This window comes from Dendrobates tinctorius, unplaced genomic scaffold (genome assembly GCF_039654945.1).
Source record: "Dendrobates tinctorius isolate UK_male_01 unplaced genomic scaffold, ASM3965494v1 ptg000084l, whole genome shotgun sequence".
Taxonomy (NCBI): Eukaryota; Metazoa; Chordata; class Amphibia; order Anura; family Dendrobatidae; genus Dendrobates; species Dendrobates tinctorius.
The window spans coordinates 50775398-50802519 of NW_027361752.1; the positions used below are offsets into that span (position 1 = coordinate 50775398).

A 27122-nucleotide genomic window follows, 5' to 3' on the forward strand; every position below is an offset into this window, starting at 1 on the left:
TTGCCTGCCGTTTTTGTACTTCACTCTGACGACCGTCCTGCTCTGGCCGCTGCTCCTATTCAGACAGTACCTCCTGGGCTCTGTTGTAAATCCAGATCCCTGTATAGGGGTAAAGGGTATCAGTGTTTCTCGGGGTGTTGCCTGGCTGCAGCCCAGAACCGCAGACGGACGTTACAGGATGGGTCTGGTTGGACCAACACCGGGGCGGACATGAAGCATTTCTTAAGAGCTGAGAAGCACTCCTTAGCGAGTACAGACCAATTTTTTACATCAGCCCCCTTCCGGGTGAGATCCGTGAGTGGTTTAACCACTTGTGAGAAACATTTAATGAATCTCCGGTAATAGTTCGCAAATCCTAAGAAGCGCTGGAGCCCCTTGAGATCTCGAGGCTGAACCCAGTCAGTGATCGCCAGCACCTTCTTAGGATCCATACGAAACCCCTCACAGGACACAATCAGCCCCAAAAAAGACAGTTCCTGTACAAAAAATGAATACTTTTCCAATTTAGCGAACAAGTGGTTCTCCCTGAGTCTCTGGAGAACTGTCTGTAGATGTTGCAAGTGAGATTGGCTGTCCAGGGAATACACCAAAATGTCATCTAAATAAATGATAACAAAACGGCCTATCAGGTCAGAAAACACAACATTGATAAAATTCTGGAAAATAGCGGGTGCATTAGTTAACCCAAACGGCATTACCAGGTTTTCAAAGAGTCCTTCTGATTTGAGGAACGCAGTTTTCCACTCGTCCCCTTCCCGAACCCTTATCAGATTGTAGGCCCCCCCGGAGATCTAACTTGGAGAACCATTGGGCCCCAGATAACTGGTTACATAAGTCTGGGATGAGGGGAAGCGGGTAAGTGTTCCTAACCGTTATCTTGTTAAGTTCCCGAAAGTCAAGGCACGGCCGCAAACCACCATCTTTCTTCTTCACAAAGAAAAATCCTGCTGCCACGGGTGACACAGAAGGCCTGATATGCCCTTTGCGGAGACTCTCAGCTATGTACTCCTTCATGGCTTGGCGCTCAGGCCCAGACAAATTGAACAATTGAGCCTTAGGTAGCTTGGCTCTGGGTACTAAATCAATGGCACAATCGTAGGATCTATGTGGTGGCAGCGCTTCAGCCTCACTTTCGGAAAACACGTCTTTGAAATCTTTCAGGTACTCCGGAATACCTTCCAGACCGACAGACGACACAGATACGGTTTTAACAGAGTTAACAAGAGGCTCCAGGTTACAACATTTATCTTTGCATCCCCATTGAGTGATCTCCCCCATCACCCAATCAATGGTAGGATTATGGCGTTGTAGCCAAGGCATCCCCAGTACCAGTCCTGCAGGCAAGTTATCTAACACAAGACAAGTTAATTTTTCCACATGAGTGGGACCCACTTTCAGAGAAAAAAGTTCAGACCTGAAACAGATACCATCCCGGGTAAGAGAGGACGAGTTAATTGCCACAAGTTTAACAGGATCCTGAAGCCTGACTGTCCCTATCTTATTAAGAGTCATAATCTGGGCATCAATCAGGTTAACAGCAGAGCCACAGTCAACAAAGGTGGTAGTCTGAACAGGACCATCACCAAGTTCCAGTTCCACCTGAAGCACAATTTTTGCAAGTGAAGAAAAAGATACCTGAAGGTCTGGGTAGCCTCCTCGACTACTACCTAGTCGTTTCCCGCCATCTTGGAGGATGACGGACAGGAGGGGCAGTCCTTCTTCCAATGTCCAGATTCACCACAATAGAAGCACAACTGCTCTTCTTTCCTTCTCACAGGTGACAGTGCTCACCTCCATAGCCACAGGAGGAGTCCGGGTTCCACCTCCACTGGAGAATAATGATGTTTCGAGTTGCATAACCCCTCTTGCCCGCAGTCTGCGATCCATACGAACCGCTTGGGTCATGGCATCCTCCAGGGAGTCAGATGGAGGATGAAGTGCCAGGGCATCCTTCAGACGTTCACACAGGCCTCTACGGAACAACCCCTGAAGGGCGGCAATTTCAGCTGCCCAACGCCTAAATTCAGAACAGAACCATTCAGCCGAGTTCTTGCCCTGACAGACACTCATCTCCTTGTCCTCAGCCAAACGCATTCTATCCGGCTCATCGTAAATATGCCCTAAGTCCTCAAAAAACACATCCACAGTCATTCTCTCCGGGGCAGAAGAGGAAAGAGAAAATGTCCAGGCTTGCGGAGCCCCTCTAAGCAGGGACATAACCACCCCCACTCTCTGTTTCTCATCCCCAGAGGAGCGGGGTATCAAGGAGAATAAGAGCTTACAACCCTCCTTAAATGCTCTAAATTCGTTTTTGTTACCAGCAAACGTATCTGGCAATTTAACCGGAGATTCGGGTGGGACTAAAATGACATCTCTATTCCCCATCTGCTGAAAGCCTGCGGAAAGCGCCCCCTGAACCGAGTCCGCAACCTGCCGTTGGGACTGGGCAAGAGCTTGGTGTTCCAAACTTAGCTTCTGCAGTGACTGAGGCAAGCATTTCACCTGCTCAGATAAAGCATGCATTGGGTCCATGCTGCAGAAGTGAGGAGAAAAAAAAAAAGTTCACGGTCAGTTATAATGTCAGGAACACCGCACTGCACTTGCTCACTGAGACAGTGCACGTGTCCTGAGTAAGACAAACTGTGCTCAGAGATACCTGTGGAGCGGGCAGCAGCAGAGAAGGTGCGTGCTTCAGACCAACAGGACCTGAAGCACGTGACTGCTGGGGGCGTGGCCTAGACCTCAGAGAGCTAGGAGCTGCAGGAAAACTCCTAGCAGGGTAACGACAGGACAAAGTTACCAAGGGGCATAGACAGGGATGTAAACAGATCATGCCGGGGTCAAAGCACGAGATAGCACGACAAAACCAGGGGTTTAGACAGAACGGATAGTCAGGACGTAGCCAATGAGTCATACACGGATATAGCTGCAAAGTACAAAAGGGGCGAGCAAAGAATAGTCGGGTCACAGGCAATGAGTCATACACAGAGAGGTTAGCGCAGTACAGAATCAACAGGCAAACTCTCAACGGAAGACAGAACCGGGTCAGAACCATATAGCAAGCTAGAAGGCAATGCACAGGCACACAGGCGTCAACACACTCGGCCAAAGGCAAAAGTATAACTGACAGGGATTGGAGTTTCTCAGGGCTATAAGAAGCTCTCGCAGAACCAAAGAGAGGCCACAATAATTAACCCCAGGCATGCAGGTCAAAGCCTGCACTGAGCTCAAGACATTAACCCCTGACGTGCAGGTCAAAACCTGCACTGGGATCATGACAATGTCGGACTACATCCAGGAGAATTTGGCTAGGGGGTTGATTCAGAAATCCTCCTCTCCTGCAGGGGCCAGGTTTTTCTTCATTAAGAAGGATGGATCTCTACGACCCTGTGTAGACTATCGAGGTCTCAACCAGATCACGGTGAAAAATAAATATCCTATTCCACTGATTCCTGAGTTGTTTGACCGATTAAAAGGTGCCAGGATCTTCACCAAATTAGATTTAAGAGGCGCCTACAATCTAATCTGCATTCACCGGGGAGACAAATGGTAGACGGCTTTCAACACCAGGGCGGGACATTATGAATACCGAGTGATGACCTTTGGTCTCAGTAATGCACTGGCCGTTTTCCAAGAGTTTGTCAATGATATCTTCCGGGACCTGCTTTATACCTGCTTTGTCGTGTACCTGGACGATATTCCGGTATTTTCCCCGGATCTGGCCTCCCACAGATGAGAAGTTCGGCAAGTTCTTCAGCGTCTTGGGGAGAATCAACGCTACGCCAAGTATGAGACGTATGTTTTCGAACAGTCCTCTCTTCCTTTCTTGGGATACATTATCTCATATACTGGACTCAGGATGGATCCTGAGAAGGTCTCTTCCATGCTTAAATGGCCGCTGCCCGTGGGAGTCAAAGCAATCCAAAAATTCCTTGGCTTTACTAATTGTCGGCAATTTATTCTGCACTTCTCCACTCTGACTGCTCCCATCTCTGCCATGACCTGAAAGGGAGCCGATCCAAAAAACTGGTTTCCCGAGGCTGAAGAGGCTTTCCACTCTCTCAAACGGTTCTTCTCCACTGCACCCGTTCTTCATCGTCCGGATCTGAATAAACAGTTCTTCCTTGAGGTGGACGCATCCTCATTAGGGGCCAGAATTATTCTTACTCAGAAGTCCTCCTCGGGTCGTACGTGTCCTGCGGCTTCTTCTCCAAGGCCTTCTCCGCTCCAGAGCGTAACTACTCCATCGGGGACTGAGAATTGCGTGCCGTTAAGATGGCTTTGGAGGAGTGGCGATACCTTCTGGAAGGTGCAGTTTATCCAGTAGGGATCTACATGGACCATAAGACCCTGGCATATCTCCAGTCCGCTCAGAGACTTAATCCTTGCCAAGCCCAGTGGTCTTTGTTTTTTGCCTGCTGTATCTTTCTTTTGCATTTCCGATCCGGTGACAAGAATGTCAGAGCTGATGCCCTCTCTTGCTCATTGCTGTCTGGGGAGCAAGAGGAGGAACCTCAATTTATCATCGAGACCTCCAAGATGGGGTCACTCGTCCAAGGTGGCTGGTCACGCGGGACAAAGGAAGACATTACAATTCATTTCTCGTCATTACTGGTGGCCATCCATGAGGAGGGAGATCTATACTAATGTGGCTGCCTGTCTGACTTGTGCCCGCAATAAAGGTCCTGGTTGACTTCCTAACTGTTCTCTCCTGCTGTTACCCGTACCATCGGTTCCTTGGCAGCACATAGCAATGGACTTCATTACGGATTTGCTAGTTTCCGAGGGTTGCACCGTCATCTGGGTAGTTGTGGATCGCTTCTCTAAAATGGCGCATTTTACCCCGTTGTCTGCTCTCCCGTCCACTTCTGAATTGGCTGACAGCTTCATCAAGCATATTTTCCACCTTCATGGAATTCCTTGCCACATCGTATCTGATCAAGCTTTGCAGTTTACTTCCAGATTCTGGCAAACGCTCTTTAAACATCTGGATATCGCTTTGGATTTCTCCTCGGCTTATCATCCAGTGGACAAGAGGAGCTTGTCAACCATGTGCTGGGCAAGTACCTGCGACACTTTGTCAATGTCCACCATAATGATTGGGTGAAATTTCTTCCCTGGGCTGAGTTCTCGTACAACAATCACTTGGTGAAGCCTCGGGAGAGTCGCCATTCTACATTGTGTTTGGTCGGCAACCCGAGGTTCCCCTTCCGGTGACTGTTCCTTCTGATGACCCTACGACAGATGTCCTTTCCAAGGATTTTCTGAAGTTGTAGGAGGACACCAGACAAGAGGCACGTGGATCCTCCGTGCTTTCGTCCTGGAGACAAGGTATGGCTTTCGTCCAGGTACGTTTGGCTGAAGATCCTCTTTTACAAGTTGGGTCCTCGTTTTATCGGGCCTTTCGAGGTGTTGAAGTGAATCAACGAGGTCTCCTATAAATTGAAGCTGTCTCCTTCTCTGCGGATTCCAAATTCCTTTCATGTATCCCTACAGAAGCCAGTCAACCTGAGTCCCTTCTTCAAAAATCCCAGTACCACGCCCATGCCAACAGCCTCGGATGATATTTTTGAAGTAGAGCACATCTTGGCCATGAAAAGGGTGAGAGGCAAGACCTTCTTCCTCATTGACTGGAAGGTATTTGATCCTGAAGAGAGGTCCTGGGAGCCCAAGGAGAATATTCATGCTCCGATTCTTCTCCGGCACTTCCTCAATAGCCTGAAGAGGAGGGGTGTAAAGGCGGGTACTGTTAGCACCACACCGGGTTCCCGACATGTCAGTTCACACACCTGTGCTGTAGTTGGTTCCTCTCTTCCTCATGCTCCGCATGCTCCCAGCAGCACTTCCAGCCGGGTCTCTGGCCATGTTCTACTCCTGCCCTCTTAAAGGGCCAGCGTGTGCACTTGCTATTTCCTCCCCAGCCAATGGTTTTGAGGCATTATGTATATATTGCTTCCTCTCCACTGGGGAGGTGCCTGAGCAACCTACCTGTTTCAGTCTGTGTTGTATAAGGTCGCATACCAGTGCAAGTCCTGCCTATAGTATACTAAGTACAAATCCTACCTGCGGCACTCTGAAGCTAATCCTGCCTGCTACACTCTGAAGCAAATCCCTCTTGCTGCACTCTGACGTAAATACTGCTTACTGCACTCTGACACAAACTGTCTGCTGCACTCTGATACGAACTTGGTCAACGGCGCTCTGATACAAGCTTTGCTTGTTGCTCCATCCAGTCTGTCCTTCTGGGTCCAGCTGCTGCGCGACTGTTGGTCTGCCCTGGAGGGGCACCTGGCGTTCATCGGAAGTAAGATGGCGTGAAAAAATGTGAATTGTGCTTAATATTTAACTTTTATATATGACTGTTCTATATTGTCTGTCCAGATTAGTGACACCCCAGCTGTGACCGACTTGTCAGAAGCGAATCCTCCTGAAGAGAAGCAGGTAAGACACACACACACACACATGTAGATACATATAGACCACGTTGTGGCCAAAAGTTTTGAGACTGACACAAATTTCATTTTCCAGAGTTTGCGGTTTCCGTGTTTTTCATCTTTTATTTGGATGTTTCTATGGTTACTGAAGTACAATAATAAAGACTTTTATACTTTTATTGACAAACATAGAACATTTATGTAAAGACTCAACATTTCCAGTTCTGCCCTTTATTTCTCCAGACTTCTGCTCTTCCCCATGGCGGCTGGATATCATCTTCTGGGCCAAAGCCTGACTGATGTCCGCCTGTTCTTGCCTCATCAGTGCTTGGAGTTGATCACAATTTCTGTGTTTTGGTTTATCCATTTTGTTGATTGATCACAAATTTTCAAAGAGATTGAGATTTTGGGAGTTTCCAGACCATGAACCTAAACTTCAATGTTTTGTTCACTGAGCCACTTAGTTCTGACATTTGCCTTGTGACATGCTCTCCTGATTGTTGGGAGAAGACGATTTGTAGGTCATATTCTTTATTCATGGCAATGAGCCTTCTCCATGGAAGAGCAACCCCCACACATCATGGTCTCTGGATGCTTTACTGTTGGCAGACACATGACCAATGGTTGCTTGCACCTTTTCTTCTCTAGACAATCATTTTTCAAGATGTTCCGAACAGTCTGATGGGGACTTCATCAAACAAAATAACTTTACCCCCGTCCTCTGCACTCTGGTCTCTGTACTCTCTGCAGAATGTCAATCTGATCTTGATATTTTTTCTTACAGCGAAGTGGCTTCTTGGCTGTCCTTTTTTGACAGTCTCTAGAAGCCTTCATCTCAATGCGCATGCTCTGCGACCTGCCTGCTGCCATTCCTGAGCAAGCTCTACACTTGTTTTGAATCACAGTAGCTCAGTGGTTAGCATTGCAGCACTGGAGTCCTGGGTTCAAATCCCACCAAGGACAACATCTGCCAGGAGTTTGTATGTTATCCCATGTTTGCGTGGGTTTCCTCCCACATTCCAAAGACATACTGATAGGGAATTTAGATTGTGAGCCCCATCGGGGACAGTGATGATAATGTCTGTAAAGTGCTGTGGAACTAAGGGCGCTATAAAAATGAGTAAAAAATAAAAACCAATGTCAAAGCTGGATCCCCTTTAGGAGACGGTCTTGGCACTTACTGGACTCTCTTGGGCCCCCTAAAACCTTCTTCACAGCAATTAAACCTTTCTCGTTAAAGTCTTTGATCTGAGAAATTATTTAGGGGCAATCTTACAAGCAGCAATGTCCTTGACTCTAAAGCACTTTTAATGCAAAGCAATGATGTCAGCTCTTGATTCCTTTTGGAGGTAACCTTGATAATGATCTCAAGCACCAGACCCCCTTTTAGGGCAACCATTCTGCTGTTATGATTCATAGTAACATAGTTAGCAAGGCCAAAAAAGACATTTGTCCATTCAGTTCAGCTTATATTCCGTCAGAATAAATCTCCAGATCTACGTCCTTCTAAAGAACCTAATAACTGTAAGATACAATATTGTTACGCTCCAGGAAGACATCCAGGCCTCTCTTGAACCCCTCGACTGAGTTCGCCATCACCACCTCCTCAGGCAGGGAATTCCAGATTCTCACTGCCCTAACTGTAAAGAATCCTCTTCTATGTTGGTGGAAAAACCTTCTCTCCTCCAGACGCAGAGAATGCCCCCTTGTGACCGTCACCTTCCTTGGTATAAACAGATCCTCGGAAATACTTATACATGGTTATTAGATCGCCCTTCAGTCATCTTTTTTCTAGACTAAATAATCCTAATTTTGCTAATCTCTCTGGGTATTGTAGTTCCCCCATCCCCTTTATTAATTTTGTTGCCCTCCATTGTACTCTCTCTATTTCCATTATATCCTTCCTGAGCACCGGTGCCCAAAACTGTACACAGTACTCCATGTGCGGTCTAACCAGGGATTTGTACAGAGGCAGTATAATGCTCTCATCATGTGTATCCAGACCTCTTTTAATGCACCCCATGATCCTGTTTGCCTTGGCAGCTGCTGCCTGGCACTGGCTTTTCCAGGTAAATTTATCATTAACTAGGATCCCCAAGTCCTTCTCCATGTCAGAGTTACCCAGTGGTTTACCGTTCAGTGTGTAATGGTGATATTGATTCCTTCTTCCCATATGTGTAACCTTACATTTATCATTGTTAAACTGCATCTTCCACCTTTTTGCCCAAGTTCCCAACTTATCCAGATCCATCTGTAGCAGAATACTATCGTCTCTTGTATTGACTGCTTTACATAGTTTTGTATTTTCTGCAGATATCGATATTTTACTGTGCAAACCTTCTACCAGATCATTAATAAATATGTTGAAGAGAATAGGTCCCAACACCGACCCCTGCGGTCCCCACTGGTCACAGCGACCCAGTTAGAGAATATACCATTTATAACCACCCTCTGCTTTCTATCACTCAGCTAGTTACTTACCCATTTACACACATTTCCCCCAGACCCAGCATCCTCATTTTGTGTACCAACCTCTTGTGTGGCACGGTATCAAACGCTTTGGAAAAATCAAGATATACCACATCCAATGACTCACCTTGGTCCAGTCTATAGCTTACCTCTTCATAAAAACTGATTAGATTGGCGTGACAGGAGCGATTCCTCATAAACCCATGCTGATATGGAGTCACACAGTTATTCTCATTGAGATAATCCAGAATAACATCCCTCAGAAACCCTTCACATATTTTACCAACAATAGGACTTAGTGGCCTATAATTTCCAGGGTCACTTTTAGAGCCCTTTTTGAATATTGGTACCACATTTGCTATGCGCCAGTCCTGTGGAACAGACTCTGCCACTATAGAGTCCCTAAATATAAGAAATAATGGTTTGTCTATTACATTACTTAGTTCTCTTAGTACTCGTGGGTGTATGCCATCCGGACCCGGAGATTTATCTATTTTTATCTTACTTAGCCGGTTCCACACCTCTTCTTGGGTTAGATTGGTGACCCTTAATATAGGGGTTTTCTTTGTCTCTCGGAATTTCACCTAACATTTCATTTTCCACCGTGACTACCGTGGAGAAGAAGGTGTTTAATATATTAGCTTTTTCCTCATCATCTACAACCATTCTTTCCTCACAATTTTTTAATGGGCCTACACTTTCACTTTTGATTCTTTTACTATTGATATAGTTGAAGAACACTTTGAGATTAGTTGTACTCTTCTTAGCAGGGGCGGGCTGGGCTGGTGGACAGGGAGGCAAATGCCCCCCCCCCGGGCCACTCACCCAGCAACTGTTCAGGACTGGCCGCCTGATGGTAACTCACGGCAAACTGCGCACGGCCGTGTCTGTACTGTACTGTGATGCGGCTGGCAGCAGGGTTGCGTCTAGATCGGAGGTGATTTTTTGTGATCTCATTTTAGCCACTCCAATCTAGATATCTGGACTGAAGGAGACTCCGCCCCTTCCGGTGACATCATTCCCTCAAAATATCAACTCCAACCTAGTCACTACCCTGCGGTGCGGGAATCTGGATGAGGTGAGTATAAACTTCATTATTTTTTACATGAACTGACTGTGGAGCCGTCATACTATATATATGGGGGAACTGGGGCCATCATACTATATATACAGTATATGGGGGGAACTAGGGCCATCATACTATTTATATGGGGGAACTAGGGCCATCATACTATATATATGGGGGAACTGGGGCTATCATACTATTTATATGGGGGAACAAGGGCTATCATACTATATATATGGGGGAACTGGGGCCATCATTCTATTTATATGCGGGAACAAGGGCTATCATGCTATATATATGGGGGAACTAGGGCCATCATACTATATATATATGGGGGAACTAGGGCCATCATACTATATATATATGGGGGAACTAGGGCCATCATACTATATATATATATGGGGGAACTAGGGCCATCGTACTATATATATGGGGGAACTAGGGCCATCATACTATTTATATGGGGGAACAAGGGCCATCATACTATTTATATGGGGGAACAAGGGCTATCATACTATATATATGGGGGAACTAGGGCCATCATACTATATATATATATGGGGGAACTAGGGCCATCATGCTATATATATGGGGGAACTAGGGCCATCATACTATATATATATATGGGGGAACTAGGGCCATCGTACTATATATATGGGGGAACTAGGGCCATCATACTATTTATATGGGGGAACAAGGGCCATCATACTATTTATATGGGGGAACAAGGGCTATCATACTATATATATGGGGGAACTAGGGCCATCATACTATATATATGGGGGAACAAGGGCTATCATACTATATATATGGGGGAACTAGGGCCATCATACTATATATATGGTTGGACTGGGGCCATCATACTATATATATGGGGGAACTAGGGCCATCATACTATATATATGGGGGAACTAGGGCCATCATACTATATATATGGGGGAACAAGGGCCATCATACTATATATATGGGGGAACTAGGGACATCATACTATATATATGGGGGAGCTGGGGCCATCATACTACAGTGGGGCAAAAAAGTATTTAGTCAGTCAGCAATAGTGCAAGTTCCACCACTTAAAAAGATGAGAGGCGTCTGTAATTTACATCATAGGTAGACCTCAACTATGGGAGACAAACTGAGAAAAAAAAATCCAGAAAATCACATTGTCTGTTTTTTTTCCTTTTATTTGCATATTATGGTGGAAAATAAGTATTTGGTCAGAAACAAGCAATCAAGATTTCTGGCTCTCACAGACCTGTAACTTCTTCTTTAAGAGTCTCCTCTTTCCTCCACTCATTACCTGTAGTAATGGCACCTGTTTAAACTTGTTATCAGTATAAAAAGACACCTGTGCACACCCTCAAACAGTCTGACTCCAAACTCCACTATGGTGAAGACCAAAGAGCTGTCAAAGGACACCAGAAACAAAATTGTAGCACTGCACCAGGCTGGGAAGACTGAATCTGCAATAGCCAACCAGCTTGGAGTGAAGAAATCAACTGTGGGAGCAATAATTAGAAAATGGATGACATACAAGACCACTGATAATCTCCCTTGATCTGGTGCTCCACGCAAAATCCCACCCCGTGGGGTCAGAATGATCACAAGAACGGTGAGCAAAAATCCCAGAACCACGCGGGGGGACCTAGTGAATGAACTGCAGAGAGCTGGGACTAATGTAACAAGGCCTACCATAAGTAACACACTACGCCACCATGGACTCAGATCCTGCAGTGCCAGATGTGTCCCACTGCTTAAGCCTGTACATGTCCGGGCCCGTCTGAAGTTTGCTAGAGAGCATTTGGATGATCCAGAGGAGTTTTGGGAGAATGTCCTATGGTCTGATGAAACCAAACTGGAACTGTTTGGTATCATAGAATCATAGAATCGTAGAGTTGGAAGGGACCTCCTGGGCCATCTGGTCCAACCCCCTGCTCAAAGCAGGATTCGCTAAATCATCCCAGTTAGATGTCTGTCCAGCCTCTGTTTGAAGACTTCCATTGAAGGAGAACTCACCACTTCTCGTGGCAGCCTGTTCCACTCATTGATCACTCTAACTGTCAAAAAGTTTTTTCTAATATCTAATCTGTGTCTCCTCCCATTCAGCTTCATCCCATTGCTTCTAGTCTTTCCTTGTGCAAATGAGAATAAAGTTGATCCTTCTACAATGTGACAGCCCTTTAGATATTTGTAGACAGCTATTAAGTCTCCTCTCAGTCTTCTCTTTTGCAAACTAAACATTCCCAAATCCTGCAACCTTTCCTCATAAGACAGGGTTTGCAGACCGGTCACCATTCTGGTCGCTCTTTTCTGAACTTGCTCCAGTTTGTTGATGTCTTTTTTAAAATGTGGTGCCCAAAATTGGACACAATATTCCAGATGAGGTCTGACCAAAGAGGAGTAGAGGGAAATAATTACTTCACGTGATCTAGACTGTATGCTTCTGTTAATACATCCTAGAATTGCATTTGCCTTTTTTGCTGCTGCATCACACTGTTGACTCATATTCAGTCTGTGATCTATTAGTATACCCAAGTCTTTTTCACATGTGCTGTCACTTAGCCCTATTCCTCCCATTCTATATATGCTTTTTTCATTTTTATTGCCCAGATGTAGTACTTTGCATTTCTCCCTGTTAAAAACCATTCTGTTAGTTGCTGCCCACTTCTCCAGTTTATTTAAATCTTTTTGAATCCTCTCTCTCTCTTCTCTAGTATTAGCTATCCCTCCTAGCTTTGTGTCATCAGCAAATTTAATCAGTTTACCCTCAATTCCTTCATCTAAATTGTTGATAAAGATGTTGAACAATACAGGGCCCAGGACAGAGCCCTGTGGTACCCCACTTGAGACATTCTTCCAACTGGATGTGCAGCCATTTACGACCACTCTTTGGGTCCGATCACTAAGCCAGTTATGAATCCACCTAACAGTTGCCTTGTCCATTCCATACTTAGTCATTTTTTCAATAAGGATTGTATGAGAGACTTTGTCAAATGCTTTGCTGAAGTCAAGATATACTATATCTACAGCATTTCCTTGATCCACCCAATCAGTAATACCATCATAGAAGGAAATTAAATTAGTCTGACATGACTTATTAGTTACAAACCCATGCTGACTCTGTTTAATCACTTCATTCTTATCCAGGTATTGACATACATGTTGTTTAATAATTTGTTCAAAGATCTTTCCTGGTATAGAAGTCAGACGCACCGGCCTATAGTTGCCTGGGTCCACCTTCTTCCCCTTTTTGAAGATAGGAACAACATTTGCTCTTCTCCAGTCTTCTGGCACTTCTCCTGTTCTCCAAGAATTTTCAAAGATTATGGAGAGGGGTTCAAAAATTTCTTCTGCTATCTCCTTCAGTACTCTGGGGTGTAATTCATCTGGACCTGGAGACTTGAATACATTTAGTTTAGCTAAGTGTTTCCTCACTATCTTTCTGTTTATAGATATCCTGGATTCTTCTATTCCCTTAATAGGACAGTGAATAACAGTTGATGTTACATTTCCTTTCTGAGAGAAAACAGATGCAAAATAGGAATTTAAAAGTTCAGCCTTCTCAACATCCTGTCTTACCATTTCATCATTTTCATCCTGTAAAAATCCTATAGCATCTTTGACTTTTCTTTTACTTTTGACATATCCCCAAAATCCTTTATTATTGCTTTTGACATCTCTTGCAAGCCTCAATTCATTTTCAGCTTTAGATAATCTGATTTGTGCCTTGCAGGTTCTGCAGACAGCATTATATTCTTCTTTAGATATGCCTCCTTCTTTCCATTTTATAAACATTTTTTGCTTCCTTTTTAGCATGTGCTTAAGTTCTGTGTTCATCCATCCTGGTTTCCTTAAATGCTTCCTATTCTTCCCTCTTTTCGGAATTGTTAACAACTGTGCTTTGAGAATTTCATTTTTCAAGATTTCCCATCCTTCCTGGACATTTTTGTCTTTAAGGATATCCAGCCATTGGATCCCTCCAATTCTCTTTCTGAATCCCTTAAAATCTGCCTTTCTGAAATCTAACCTTGACGTCTGAGTCTTCACAGGTCTTCCGCCTCTAGTTATCCAAAATTCTAAAATAGCATGGTCGCTACCTCCTAGGGTCCCAGCCACTTTTACCTCCTCAACCATTTCCTCCCTGTTTATAAGGATTAGATCCAAGGTAGCAGTTCCCCTTGTTTTCTCCTTTACCTTTTGGAAGATAAAGTTGTCAGCAAGAGAGGATAGAAACACAACTTGTCGTGTTTGGAGGAAAAAGAATACTGAGATGCATCCATCAAACACCATACCTACTGTAAAGCATGGTGGTGGAAACATCATGCTTTGGGGCTGTTTCTCTGCAAAGGGGCCAGGACGACTGATCCGGGTACATGAAAGAATGAATGGGGCCATGTATCGTGAGATTTTGAGTGCAAACCTCCTTCCATCAGCAAGGGCATTGATGATGAAACGTGGCTGGGTCTTTCAACATGACAATGATCCAAAGCACACCGCCAGGGCAACGAAGGAGTGGCTTCGTAAGAAGCATTTCAAGGTCCTGGAGTGGCCTAGCCAGTCTCCAGATCTCAACCCTATAGAAAACCTTTGGAGGGAGTTGAAAGTCCATGTTGCCAAGCAAAAAGCCAAAAACATCACTGCTCTAGAGGAGATCTGCATGGAGGAATGGGCCAACATACCAACAACAGTGTGTGGCAACCTTGTGAAGACTTACAGAAAACGTTTGACCTCTGTCATTGCCAACAAAGGATATATCACAAAGTATTGAGATGAAATTTTGTTTCTGACCAAATACTTATTTTCCACCATAATATGCAAATAAAGGGAAAAAAAAACAGACAATGTGATTTTCTGGATTTTTTTTTTCTCAGTTTGTCTCCCATAGTTGAGGTCTACCTATGATGTAAATTACAGACGCCTCTCATCTTTTTAAGTGGTGGAACTTGCACTATTGCTGACTGACTAAATACTTTTTTGCCCCACTGTATATATATATGGGGGAACAAGGGCCATCATACTATGTATATGGGGGAACTAGGGCCATCATACTATATATATGGGGGAACTGGGGCCATCATACTGTATATATGGGGGGAACAAGGGCTATCATACCAGAGGCGTATCTAGGCTTCCTGGCACCCGGGGCAAGAATTTGGTTTGGCGCCTCCCCCACACACCAAGTACATATGCGACTTGCACTCTAAGCTATGTACCCACGAGCTGCTCTCCCTAATGCTCTCAATGTTCAGTAAAAAACTGAAAGCAGGATGAGAAGCTCATTGTCAAGTATGAAAATCGCATATGAGTGAAGTGTCCGTGTGATGACTACTGGAAGCTGCAGAGCTGAATCCTGACATTGCAGCTTCTGAATTCTCACAACGAATGCACTGCACACTTTTAGGATTCTCCCTTGCCGATGTACAGTCATGTCACCACAAGTATGTGATTTATATACCTCTGGCCACATTCCGACTAGACGTGCCCGGCCTCGCTCCATTCATTTTCATTGAGTGAGGCCACACATGTCTAGTCAGCATGTGACCACATGTATGTCAATTACCGGCACGAGAGAATCCTGACAGTGTGCAGTGAGCACTGTGAGAATTCAGAAGTCTGCAGTCACATAGAATGACTCCAGACTCTCCACAGACCTGGACAACCCCTTTAATGCTCCTAACAAATAAAAACATGAGAATTAGTCAGTATCACAAGTGACATTTACATCCAGGTACCTTATAGATGACGTCGTCTCTTCAGTCAGTCACCTTTTCTTCTAGACCCCATGATGAGTTTTCTCATCCACAGCCGTCTCTGCAGACTTCCATCTTCTCTGGTCTTCTGCAGCAAATCTCCACACGATGCCCTTAAAGATAGAAGTGTCATTATAATGCTCCTAAATAAAAATATCTGCAATACACTGTCGCCTCACACTATTCCCCTCCTTCCTCTAACATCCCTCTGTTCACCATACTGTCTCCTCATATATTTACCCCCTCACTCTCTATATTGTCTGCTCACACATACCCCTGATTACCCATACTGTGTCCACATACATTAACCCGTTCGCTCCCCATACTGTCTGCACCCAACCCCCATACTGTTTCCTCATACATACTCTGTGTCCTCAAATAACCCCACACACATTAAATCCCCCCCATCCCCACTCCAAATCCCTCAGACACATTAAATACCCCCCCATCCACACTCCAAATCCCTCACACACATTAAATAACCCCCCATCCCCACTCCCAAATCCCCCCACACATTATGTACCCCCCACTCCAAATCCCACACATATTAACCCCATCCCTACTCATTAACCCCCTCAAACAATAACCCCCATCCCCACTCATTAATTCCATCCCCACTCATTAACCCCCCCGTCCATACTCCCAAATCCCCCACACATTAATTCCATCCCCACTCATTAACCCTCCACAAATTAATTCCATCCCCACTCAATAACCCCCATCCCCACTCATTAACTTGCCACACATTAACCCCCATCCCCACTCATTAACCCCCCACACATTAACCCCCATCCCCACTCATTAACCCCACACAAATTAACCCCCATCCCCACTGTTTACCCCCACACAGTAACCCCCATCCCCACTCTTTACCCCCACACAGTAACCCCATCCCCACTTATTAACCCCCCCACTATACATTAACCCCATCCCCACACATTAACCCCCACACAGTAACCCCCATCCCCACTCTTTAACCCCCCCACACAGTAACCCCCATCCCCACTCTTTAACCCCCCCACATAGTAACCTCATCCCCACTTATTAACCCCCACTACACATTAACCCCATCCCCACTCATTAACCCCCCCACACAGTAACCCCCATCCCCACTTATTAACCCTACTACACATTAACCCCATCCCCACTCATTAACCCCCCCACACAGTAACCCCCATCCCCACTTATTAACCCTACTACACATTAACCCCATCCCCACTCTTTAACCCCCCCACACAGTAACCCCCATCCCCACTTATTAACCCCACTACACATTAACCCCATCCCCACTCTTTAACCCCCCCACACAGTAACCCCATCCCCACTCTTTAACCCCCCACACAGTAACCCCACTACACATTAACCCCATCCCCACTCATTAACCCCCCACACAGTAACCCCCATCCCCACCCACACAGTAACCCCATCCCCACTTATTAACCCCCCCACTACACATTAACCCCATCCCCACTCATTACCCCCCACACAGTAACCCCCATCCCCACTCTTTAACCCCCCCACACAGTAACCCCCATCCCCACTTATTAACCCCACTACACATTAACCCCATCCCCACTCTTTAACCCCCCCACACAGTAACCCCATCCCCACTCTTTAACCCCCCACACAGTAACCCCACTACACATTAACTCCATCCCCACTCATTAACCCCCGCACTCATTAACCCCCATCCCCACTCATTAACCCCCATCCCCACTCATTAACCCCCCATCGCCACACATTAACACCCCCCATCTTCGGTGGTTTCTTCAGCTCCACATTGGAGCACACTTACCACCAGCGCTGAGCGTTCACTTTGGACGCCGGGGAGTGACGTCAGCAGCGTGATCACATGACCTGATCACGCTGCTGACGTCGCTCTGGCCCGGCGGTCAGAGCTGCAATTGTACTGGCGTCTATACAGACGCCAGTACAATTGTTCCCTGGGAGCCGGCACGCGCACCTTCTCTGCGCCAGCTGTCAGCTTGACAGCTGACACAGAGAACCGCCGACTCTCAGGCCGGGGGGGCGGCAGAACGCAGCCGCCAGGGAGGGACACTTCGGACCGCTGCATTAGGCGGCCTCGACTGCGCCCCCCTGCTGGCTGCGCCCGGGGCAACTGCCCCGGCTGCCCCCCCATAGATACGCCCCTGTATCATACTATATATATGGGGGAACTAGGGCCATCATACTATATATATGGGGGAACTAGGGCCATCATAGTATGTATATGGGGGAACTAGGGCCATCATACTATATATATGGGGGAACTAAGGCCATCATACTATATATATGGGGGAACTAGGGCCATCATAGTATGTATATAGGGGAACTAGGGATATCATACTATATATATGGGGAACTGGGGCCATCGTACTATATATATGGGGGAACTAGGGCCATCATACTATATATATGGGGGAACAAGGGCTATCATACTACATATATGGGGGAACTAGGGCCATCATACTATATATATGGGGGAACTGCGGCCATCGTACTATATATATATGGGGGAACTAGGGCCATCGTACTATATATATGGGGGAACTAGGGCCATCGTACTATATATATAGGGGAACTGGGGCCATCATACTATATATATGGGGGAATTAGGGCCATCGTACTATATATATGGGGGAACTGGGGCCATCGTACTATATATATGGGAGAATTAGGGCCATCGTACTATATATGGGGGAACTAGGGCCATCGTACTATATATATAGGGGAACTAGGGCCATCGTACTATATATATGGGGGAACTAGGGCGATCATACTATATATATGGGTGAACTGGGGCTATCATACTATTTATATGGGGGAACTTGGGCCATCAAACTATATATATGGTGCAGTGCAGACCATCATACTTTGGGGGACCATCATATTGTATATTGGGGGCTGTAGGACCATCATTCTATATATACAGAGCTGTGTGGGCACTCAGAGGACATTATTTGTTATAAATGGGAACATTATTAGTTTTGATAGGGGCACTTAGGTTCCATTATTTTTGTTGGGGGGGCATTATTAATTTTAAGTGGACACTCAAGGGTATTTGTTGCTGGAAGGGGGCACTTGGGATATTATATAGAATACAGGCCTTTGCATAGCAATACTTTCTATGGGACAATTTAATTTTTTGGGGAGGGAGTAATCATAGTAATGACACAGTTTGTTAAATATTGAGGTCAGTGTTTCATACCACAAGTGCAGAGTGGGGAGTTTTTGTATGTTGGAAATAGATGGCGACGTCCCTGGAAATGTGTTTTTGTTGTAATCTGTGCAGACGAGCTGTGGCTGGAGAAGTGGTAATGGAGGTCTGGGCCAGATGGAAAAGACTGGAAAAGTGAACGACCCGAATCAGAAAGAACGTCATGTGTAAATTAAACTGTACAGTAATCATGTGTATGTTCTGTAGGACTGATATCTACCAATATACGATTACTGTAAGTTGGTAATATTGCTCTTTTTAGTAGTGTTTTTATTTTTTTTCATTTAATAACAGCTTAATGTGTTTCAGTCATTACACACACTTTTATTTTTGTATTTCTCATTAAATCTTTAGAGACACAAACATTTTTAAAATATTGAAATTTATTAATTCATTCAAAAATGTTTTAAAAATACAGGAACAAAATGGTACTGGAAAATAAAGGTTTGTTTTTTTTAAAGTCCACAAAATTGACTTTTCTATGGCAAATAAAGCAATAAAACTACTATCATGATTACATTATAATTATTTTTATGGAAGAAATTAGCTTGATGTTAAGTGCATATGCAAAAAAAGTGCTTAGTGCAGAAAAAAGTGCTATAGTGACATCCATAAATGATCATCTCTAGCAGTTGCTCTTATCTAATTGACCACCAGATGGTGGAATTGTCACATATAAAACTTCACCTGCAGATCAAGCCTTTTTCATGGCAGTTTTAACCAGATAGTTATTTGATGTATTGCCAATAGCAAACACTAGAAAAACCAGCACTATTACAGTCACACTATATATATACCTTTAAGTATTGTCAGACTGCTATTCAGGATGGTATTCCGTTACCATATACCGTAGGTGTTAGGGACGGCGGAATGCACTAAATATAAATAATAGAAAGCGCGTTCGCTGCCCGGGGTCCACCGTGCAGTAGGTGTAAAAACCGCTGCTAGACAATGGCAGACGCGCTATATGGCAGTACAACACGCACGGGTTAATTGCCACCCGATGTGCGCTGAGCGGACTCTGTTAACACACAGAGGCGCTGTAGGGAAAATGAAACAAATGCCAAGCCTGTTAGCTTCACAGGTCTCAGCTGGCGTGCACACACGGTATACGGTCACAGGACACGGCCAAAGACTGTGGTCGGTGTCCGTCTAGACCTACCGTGCGTGCGGCGTCGCTACCACGGACGCCGATAAGTGCTGCTAACTGCAGTGCGGCGGTAACTACTGCCGCTATACGATAGTGCCGTGAGGCGTGACACCATCGGACGCTAGTGTAGAGGTGCGGTATGCACTGTGGCCTATAGCTTGCCACTGACTGGCGCTGACTATCTCTCTAGTTCCCTATCCACATACGTAATATCAGAGAGAGGGGGATCTTAATGAGTCAGACACCAGAATCATACATCCATCACCATTCACACACAGCAAGTATAGTCTATACTAGCGCATGGCCATGCGGGCCTTTTATAGCCATGCGCTTCCAGGACCTTCCAGACCTCTGAGATGGGCCAATCAGATCATGAGAAGGACCTGAGCACGTGACTCCCGATCTCCACTGGGAGATCGCCTCGTGGGCATGCCCAGTAGCACGGCGAGAGGACTTAGCCTCTGGAGTGGTTTCCTGCAAAGCAGGTTGTGCTACCATTGCTGGTCCAGAGGTGGCAGCAACATCCAGACCCAGAGAGCTGGTCTGAGCAGGGCGCCTGGATCGCCGAGATTGCTGTGCAGGTCCCTGAGCGGTCGGAAAGGAATTGAAGACCGCTGGATGTATGGGTCTTTATTCCTGCTGTGCAGCTGCAGGAACCCGACGCCTAACATTGCTCCCCCCTCTGAGCCTCGCTACGCTGAAAGGCCGCGATCAGGAGTGGAGCGTGGATGTTCTCCACTGGCTCCCAGGTCTGGACCATGACCCTTCCAGTCCACAAAGTAAAAGTTTTTGCCACGCACAATCCTGCGTCCCACAATGGCGTTAGCCTCAAACTCATCCGAAGACAAGTCTGATGACCCGGCAGATGACTCAGAGAACCAGGCCATGTGAACAGGTTTGAGAAGGGACACGTGGAAAATGTCAGAAATGGCTATATGTGCAGGAAGAGTCAGGCGGTAGACCACCGAGCTGATTCGCTCGAGAACCTTAAAAAGGTCCGATGTATCGGGGCGCGAACTTGGTGGACTCGGCCCGCAGCTTGATGTTTCGAGCAGAGAGCCACACCAAGTCGCCGGGGGAAAAGGTTGGAGCGGGTCGCCGATGTGTGTCGGCGGATGCCCTCATTCTTTCTTTAGAGGCTCAAATAGCATCCTGAGTGCGATCCCAAATGTCGCGAGCCTCCACTGCCCAGTCTGCCACCCTGGAGTCAGCGGAGGACACTGGCATCAGGACAGGGACATGTGGATGCTGGCCGTAATTTAGAAGGAATGGCGTCTGACCAGTGGAATCAGCCACTGCATTATTCAGGGCAAATTCAGCCCATGGTAGCAAGGATGCCCAGTCATCCTGCCTGGCAGAGACGAAATGCCGCAGGTACGTGACCAAGGTTTGGTTGGCTCTCTCAGCCATTCGTCTCGGGATGGTAAGCAGAGGACAGGTTTAGCTCAATGCTGAGTAGGCTGCAGAGCTCCCTCCAAAACCGAGACGCGAACTGGGGTGCTCGATCACTAACAATTTTGTCCGGCATGCCATGCAAACGGAATACATGTTGTATGAACAGTGTGGCAAGACCACGAATGGAAGGCAACCACGCGAGTGGCACCAGATGCACCATTTTAGAAAAGTAGTCGGTGACCACCCAGATGACCGTACTGCCACCAGACTTGGGAAGGCAAACCACAAAATCCATGCCAACCATCTCCCAAGGTCTATCTGCCACCGGCAGAGGATACAATAACGCAGCCGGCCTCTGTCTAGAGCAGGGGTCCCCAACCGCCGGTCCGCGGCCCAGCACCGGGCCGTTGCAGTGCCCTTGCCGGTCCGCGGACACAAGGGGAGCCAGGGGCGGTGCAGCAGCTGATACTCACCCTGCATCCCGCGGCGGCTTCATCCCGCGGCGGCTTCATCCCGCGGCGGCTTCATCCAGCGCTGAGCGGTCACGTGCTACCGCTCATTTAAGGTCATGAATATGGACGCCACTCATCTCCCATAGGCGTGGCGTCCATATTCATGGACCTTAATGAGCGGTATCACGTGACCGCTCCGCACAGGAAGAAGCTGAAGCGCCGCGAGATGCAGGGACGTGCAGCGACGGGAAGGAAGTTCAGCGACGTGAGGGTAAGTATGATGGGGAGGATGGGGGAGCCGAGCGGAGCCATAAATATAAGGGAGGGAGAATGGGAGCGGAGCCATAAATATAAGGGAGGGAGAATGGGAGCGGAGCCATAAATATAAGGGAGGGAGAATGGGAGCGGAGCCATAAATATAAGGGAGGGAGAATGGGAGCGGAGCCATAAATATAAGGGAGGGAGAATGGGAGCGGAGCCATAAATATAAGGGAGGGAGAATGGGAGCGGAGCCATAAATATAAGGGAGGGAGAATGGGAGCGGAGCCATATACACAGGGGAGGGAGAGTGGGAGCGGAGCCATATATATAAGGGAGGGAGAGTGGGAGCGGAGCCATATATACAGGGGAGGGAGAGTGGGAGCGGAGCCTTATATACAGGGGAGGGAGAATGGGAGCAGTGCCATATATACAAGGGAGGGAGAGTGGGAGCGGAGCCATATACACAGGGGAGGGAGAGTGGGAGCGGAGCCATATATACAGGGGAGGGAGAGTGGGAGCGGAGCCATATATACAGGGGAGGGAGAATGGGAGCAGTGCCATATATACAAGGGAGGGAGAGTGGGAGCAGAGCCATATACACAGGGGAGGGAGAATGGGAGCAGAGCCATATATACAGGGGAGGGAGAGTGGGAGTGGAGCCATATACACAGGGGAGGGAGAGTGGGAGTGGAGCCATATACACAGGGGAGGGAGAGTGGGAGTGGAGCCATATATACAGGGGAGGGAGAATGGGAGCAGTGCCATATATACAAGGGAGGGAGAGTGGGAGCAGAGCCATATATACAGGGGAGGGAGAGTGGGAGCAGAGCCATATATACAGGGGAGGGAGAATGGGAGCAGAGCCATATATACAGGGGAGGGAGAGTGGGAGTGGAGCCATATACACAGGGGAGGGAGAGTGGGAGCGGAGCCATATATACAAGGGAGGGAGAGTGGGAGCAGAGCCATATATACAGGGGAGGGAGAATGGGAGCAGAGCCATATATACAGGGGAGGGAGAGTGGGAGTGGAGCCATATACACAGGGGAGGGAGAATGGGAGCAGTGCCATATATACAAGGGAGGGAGAGTGGGAGCAGAGCCATATATACAGGGGAGGGAGAATGGGAGCAGAGCCATATATACAGGGGAGGGAGAGTGGGAGTGGAGCCATATACACAGGGGAGGGAGAGTGGGAGCGGAGCCATATATACAGGGGAGGGAGAATGGGAGCAGTGCCATATATACAAGGGAGGGAGAGTGGGAGCAGAGCCATATATACAAGGGAGGGAGAATGGGAGCAGAGCCATATATACAGGGGAGGGAGAGTGGGAGCGGAGCCATATATACAGGGGAGGGAGAGTGGGAGTGGAGCCATATATACAGGGGAGGGAGAATGGGAGCGGAGCCATATATTCAGGGGAGGGAGAGTGGGAGCGGAGCCATATATACAGGGGAGGGAGAATGGGAGCGGAGCCATATATACAGGGGAGGGAGAATGGGAGCAGTGCCATATATACAAGGGAGGGAGAGTGGGAGCAGAGCCATATATACAAGGGAGGGAGAATGGGAGCAGAGCCATATATACAGGGGAGGGAGAGTGGGAGCGGAGCCATATATACAGGGGAGGGAGAGTGGGAGTGGAGCCATATATACAGGGGAGGGAGAATGGGAGCGGAGCCATATATTCAGGGGAGGGAGAGTGGGAGCGGAGCCATATATACAGGGGAGGGAGAATGGGAGCGGAGCCATATATATAAGGGAGGGAGAGTGGGAGCGGAGCCATATATACAAGGGAGGGAGAGTGGGAGCGGAGCCATATATACAAGGGAGGGAGAGTGGGAGCGGAGCCATATATACAAGGGAGGGAGAGTGGGAGCGGAGCCATATATACAAGGGAGGGAGAGTGGGAGCGGAGCCATATATACAAGGGAGGGAGAGTGGGAGCGGAGCCATATATACAAGGGAGGGAGAGTGGGAGCGGAGCCATATATACAAGGGAGGGAGAGTGGGAGCGGAGCCATATATACAAGGGAGGGAGAGTGGGAGCGGAGCCATATATACAAGGGAGGGAGAGTGGGAGCGGAGCCATATATACAAGGGAGGCCGGGAGAGTGGGAGCGAAGCCATGTATACAAGGGAGGGAGAGTGGGAGCGGAGCCATGCATACAGGATGGGACAGGGAAGCCATGTATACAGGATAGAAGAGTGGGAGCAGAGCCATGCATACAGGATGGGAGGATGGGAGCGGAGCCATGTATACAGGATGGGAGAGTGGGAGCAGAGCCATGTATACAGGATGGGACAGGGGAGCCATGCATACAACAGGGGGAGCCACACAGAGCTGGACGGGGGGGACCACACATACATTTTCTGATGATTAGAAAATAATCAGCATGTACAGTACTCCAGTACAATTGTTCTTAAGTGCTCAATGCTCCATTTCCTTGTAGGTTCCAATCATCATTAGCAGTGACGGTCATCAGTAGAAGTAGCCCAGTGCTCCCACTGAAACAGAGAAACAAGCCCTGTGCTCCCACTCATTCAAAACCTATGGTGAGTTGAGTCACATTAAAAATGTTATAATTAAATGATAAATATGCACTGCTAAACTACAACCGCGTCCATAGCCCCGCCCCCTTATGACCAAAGCACCGCCCCTGTCACACCTCCATCCCCGCCCTGCCGGGCCATGGAAGAATGGTCTTGGTTCAAGCCGGTCCCTGGTGCAAAAAAGGTTGGGGACAACTGGTCTAGAGGACCTGTTCCGCGCACACGAGACGCATGCCTGTATGTATTCCTTAGTGTCTCGAGCCATGTGCGGCCACCAATGCGACCTTGCCAGGAGTTCTGTGGTCTGGATGCGTGTACCCACGCGAGAACCTCCGGCCGTAGCTGAGGAGGCACAAAGGTCTTGCCCGGTGGCACTGACTCAAGCACAACTGGAGCCATGGTCGTAAAGCTCTCCGTAGGGAGAATTAGCTGTGGCTCAGCCTCCCCTTCCTCTGCTGAGACCACCGAGCGCGAGAGAGCATCCGCACGGACGTTCTCTCCAGAGAGAGAGTGCAAGGTGATGCAGAAGCGGGAGAAGATGAGCGACCACCTAGCTTGACGAGAGTTCAAGCGCTGGGCCGTTTGTAAATAGACCAAATTTTTATGGTCCGTATACACCTGGAAGGGAAACCGGGCTCCCTCCAGGAGATGTCTCCACTCGGAAAAGGCCAACTTCATTGCCAGCAGCTCCCTGTCCCCGATGGAGTAATTCTTCTCTGCCGGTGAGAAGGTCTTTGACAAGAAGAAGTGGGGATGCTTCCGACCTTGAGCATCCTTCTGGAAAAGGACTGCTCCTGCTCCGACGGAAAACGCATCTACCTCCAGGATAAAGGGCTTATCCACATCGGGCCGGTGTAAGATGGGAGCGCCAGCAAAACGGGATTTTAGAGACGAGAAGGCCTTGGAGACTTGTTCAGACGAAGCCTTAGGATTAGCTCCTTTCTTTGTGAGAGCAATGGCGGTAATAGTTGACGAACCCCAAAAAGCACTGCACCGCTTTGAGTGAGTGTGGTTCCTGCCAGTCCATTACCGCTTGCAGTTTGGCCGGATCCATAGCCAACCCCTGGGCCGAGATGATGTAGCCCAGGAACGGCAAGGACTCCTGCTCAAACTGGCACTTCTCCAGCTTGGCGAAAAGAGAGTTCGCCCGCAGATGGTCGAAGACCCTGCAGACGTCTCTCTGGTGGGAGGTCAAATCTGGAGAAAAGATGAAACTGTCATCCAGATAGACCACCCCCGAGGTAGAGAGCATATCGCCGAAGACATCGTTGACGAAATCCTGGAAGACAGCAGGCACATTACAGAGGCCGAAGAGCATGAACAGATATTCGTAGTGGCCATCCCTGGTATTAAAGGCTGTCTTCCACTCGTCTCCTTCGCGAATGCAGATCAGGTTGAACGCCCCCCGTAGATCTAATTTCGTAAAGATCCGGGCCCCTCGCAACCTGTCAAATAGCTCCGAGATCAACCGGAGAGGGTATTTGTTTTTAACTGTTATGGCGTTGAGACCTCTGTAGTCAATGCAGGGACGTAACTCTCCGCTCTTCTTCTGCACAAAGAAGAACCCTGCGCCAGCCGGCGACACCGACTTCCTGATAAAAACTCTTGCCAGGTTCTCCCGGATATATTGAGACATAGCCTTGTGTCTCGGGGAGTGATAGCGGATACACACAGCCTCTAGGAGGTTCTGTGCCTGGCAGAAGGTCTGTCAGGCAATCGTTAGGACGGTGCGGCGGGAGCGTCTCCGCAGATTTTTTAGAGAAGACGTCCGCGTACTGGTGGTATGGTTTGGGAAGCGTGGAGAGATCCGCGGGCACTTCAGTGGAAGCTACCTGAACACTGCCCCTTAGGCACCTTCCCTCACAGTCCTTGCTCCAACACAGTATATTCCCCGAAGCCCAAACAATATGAGGGGAATGACAACGGAGCCAGGGAACTCCGAGAAGCACCTGGTCGATGCCATCTGGCAAAATGAACAAGGACAGAACCTCACGGTGAGAGGGTGAAATTGAGAGCCCGAGTGGAGCTGTCTGGTGGGTCACCTGAGATGGTAAAGGTGCACCATTAACCACCCTGATGGTCAGAGGTTGGGGTAGTAACACCAGTGGAATAGCGTGTTTTTGGGTGAAGGTCGAGGACATAAAGTTCCCCTCAGCCCCGGAATCCACCGTAACCTCTACCTCCCAGGTGGAAGCCCCGCTATCTAAGATCCCTCGGAATACCAGTTTGGGAGAAAAGGGTTTCATATTTGTCAGACCACCACCTGCGACCACTGTACGTGATAGTTTTTTCGACCGCAGAGGACACGTGCTAGCCGAGTGACCAAACTGCCGGCACTGGTAACAACGTGCGGAGCTTCGCACCGGACGTGGCTTG

At 47.7% G+C, this 27122-nt stretch overlaps 1 protein-coding gene and 1 long non-coding RNA gene across 3 annotated transcripts in view; one reads left to right on the forward strand and one right to left on the reverse strand.

Annotated features, from left to right (window-relative positions):
* SH3BGR (SH3 domain binding glutamate rich protein) overlaps positions 1-27122 on the forward strand; it is a 63800-nt gene that overhangs the window by 27236 nt on the left and 9442 nt on the right. Inside the window, exon 4 of one of the 2 annotated variants that reach the window (XM_073584690.1) lies at positions 6382-6441. The exons of the other annotated variant lie outside the window; for it this stretch is intronic. Within the exon in view, the coding sequence (XP_073440791.1) occupies positions 6382-6441 (60 nt within the window). The remainder of the gene's footprint in view (positions 1-6381; positions 6442-27122) is intronic. 2 annotated transcript variants of the gene reach the window in all.
* The window catches only part of LOC141097485 (uncharacterized), a 159143-nt gene that overhangs the window by 25550 nt on the left and 106471 nt on the right, over positions 1-27122 (reverse strand). The gene's annotated exons all lie outside the window — the stretch shown is intronic.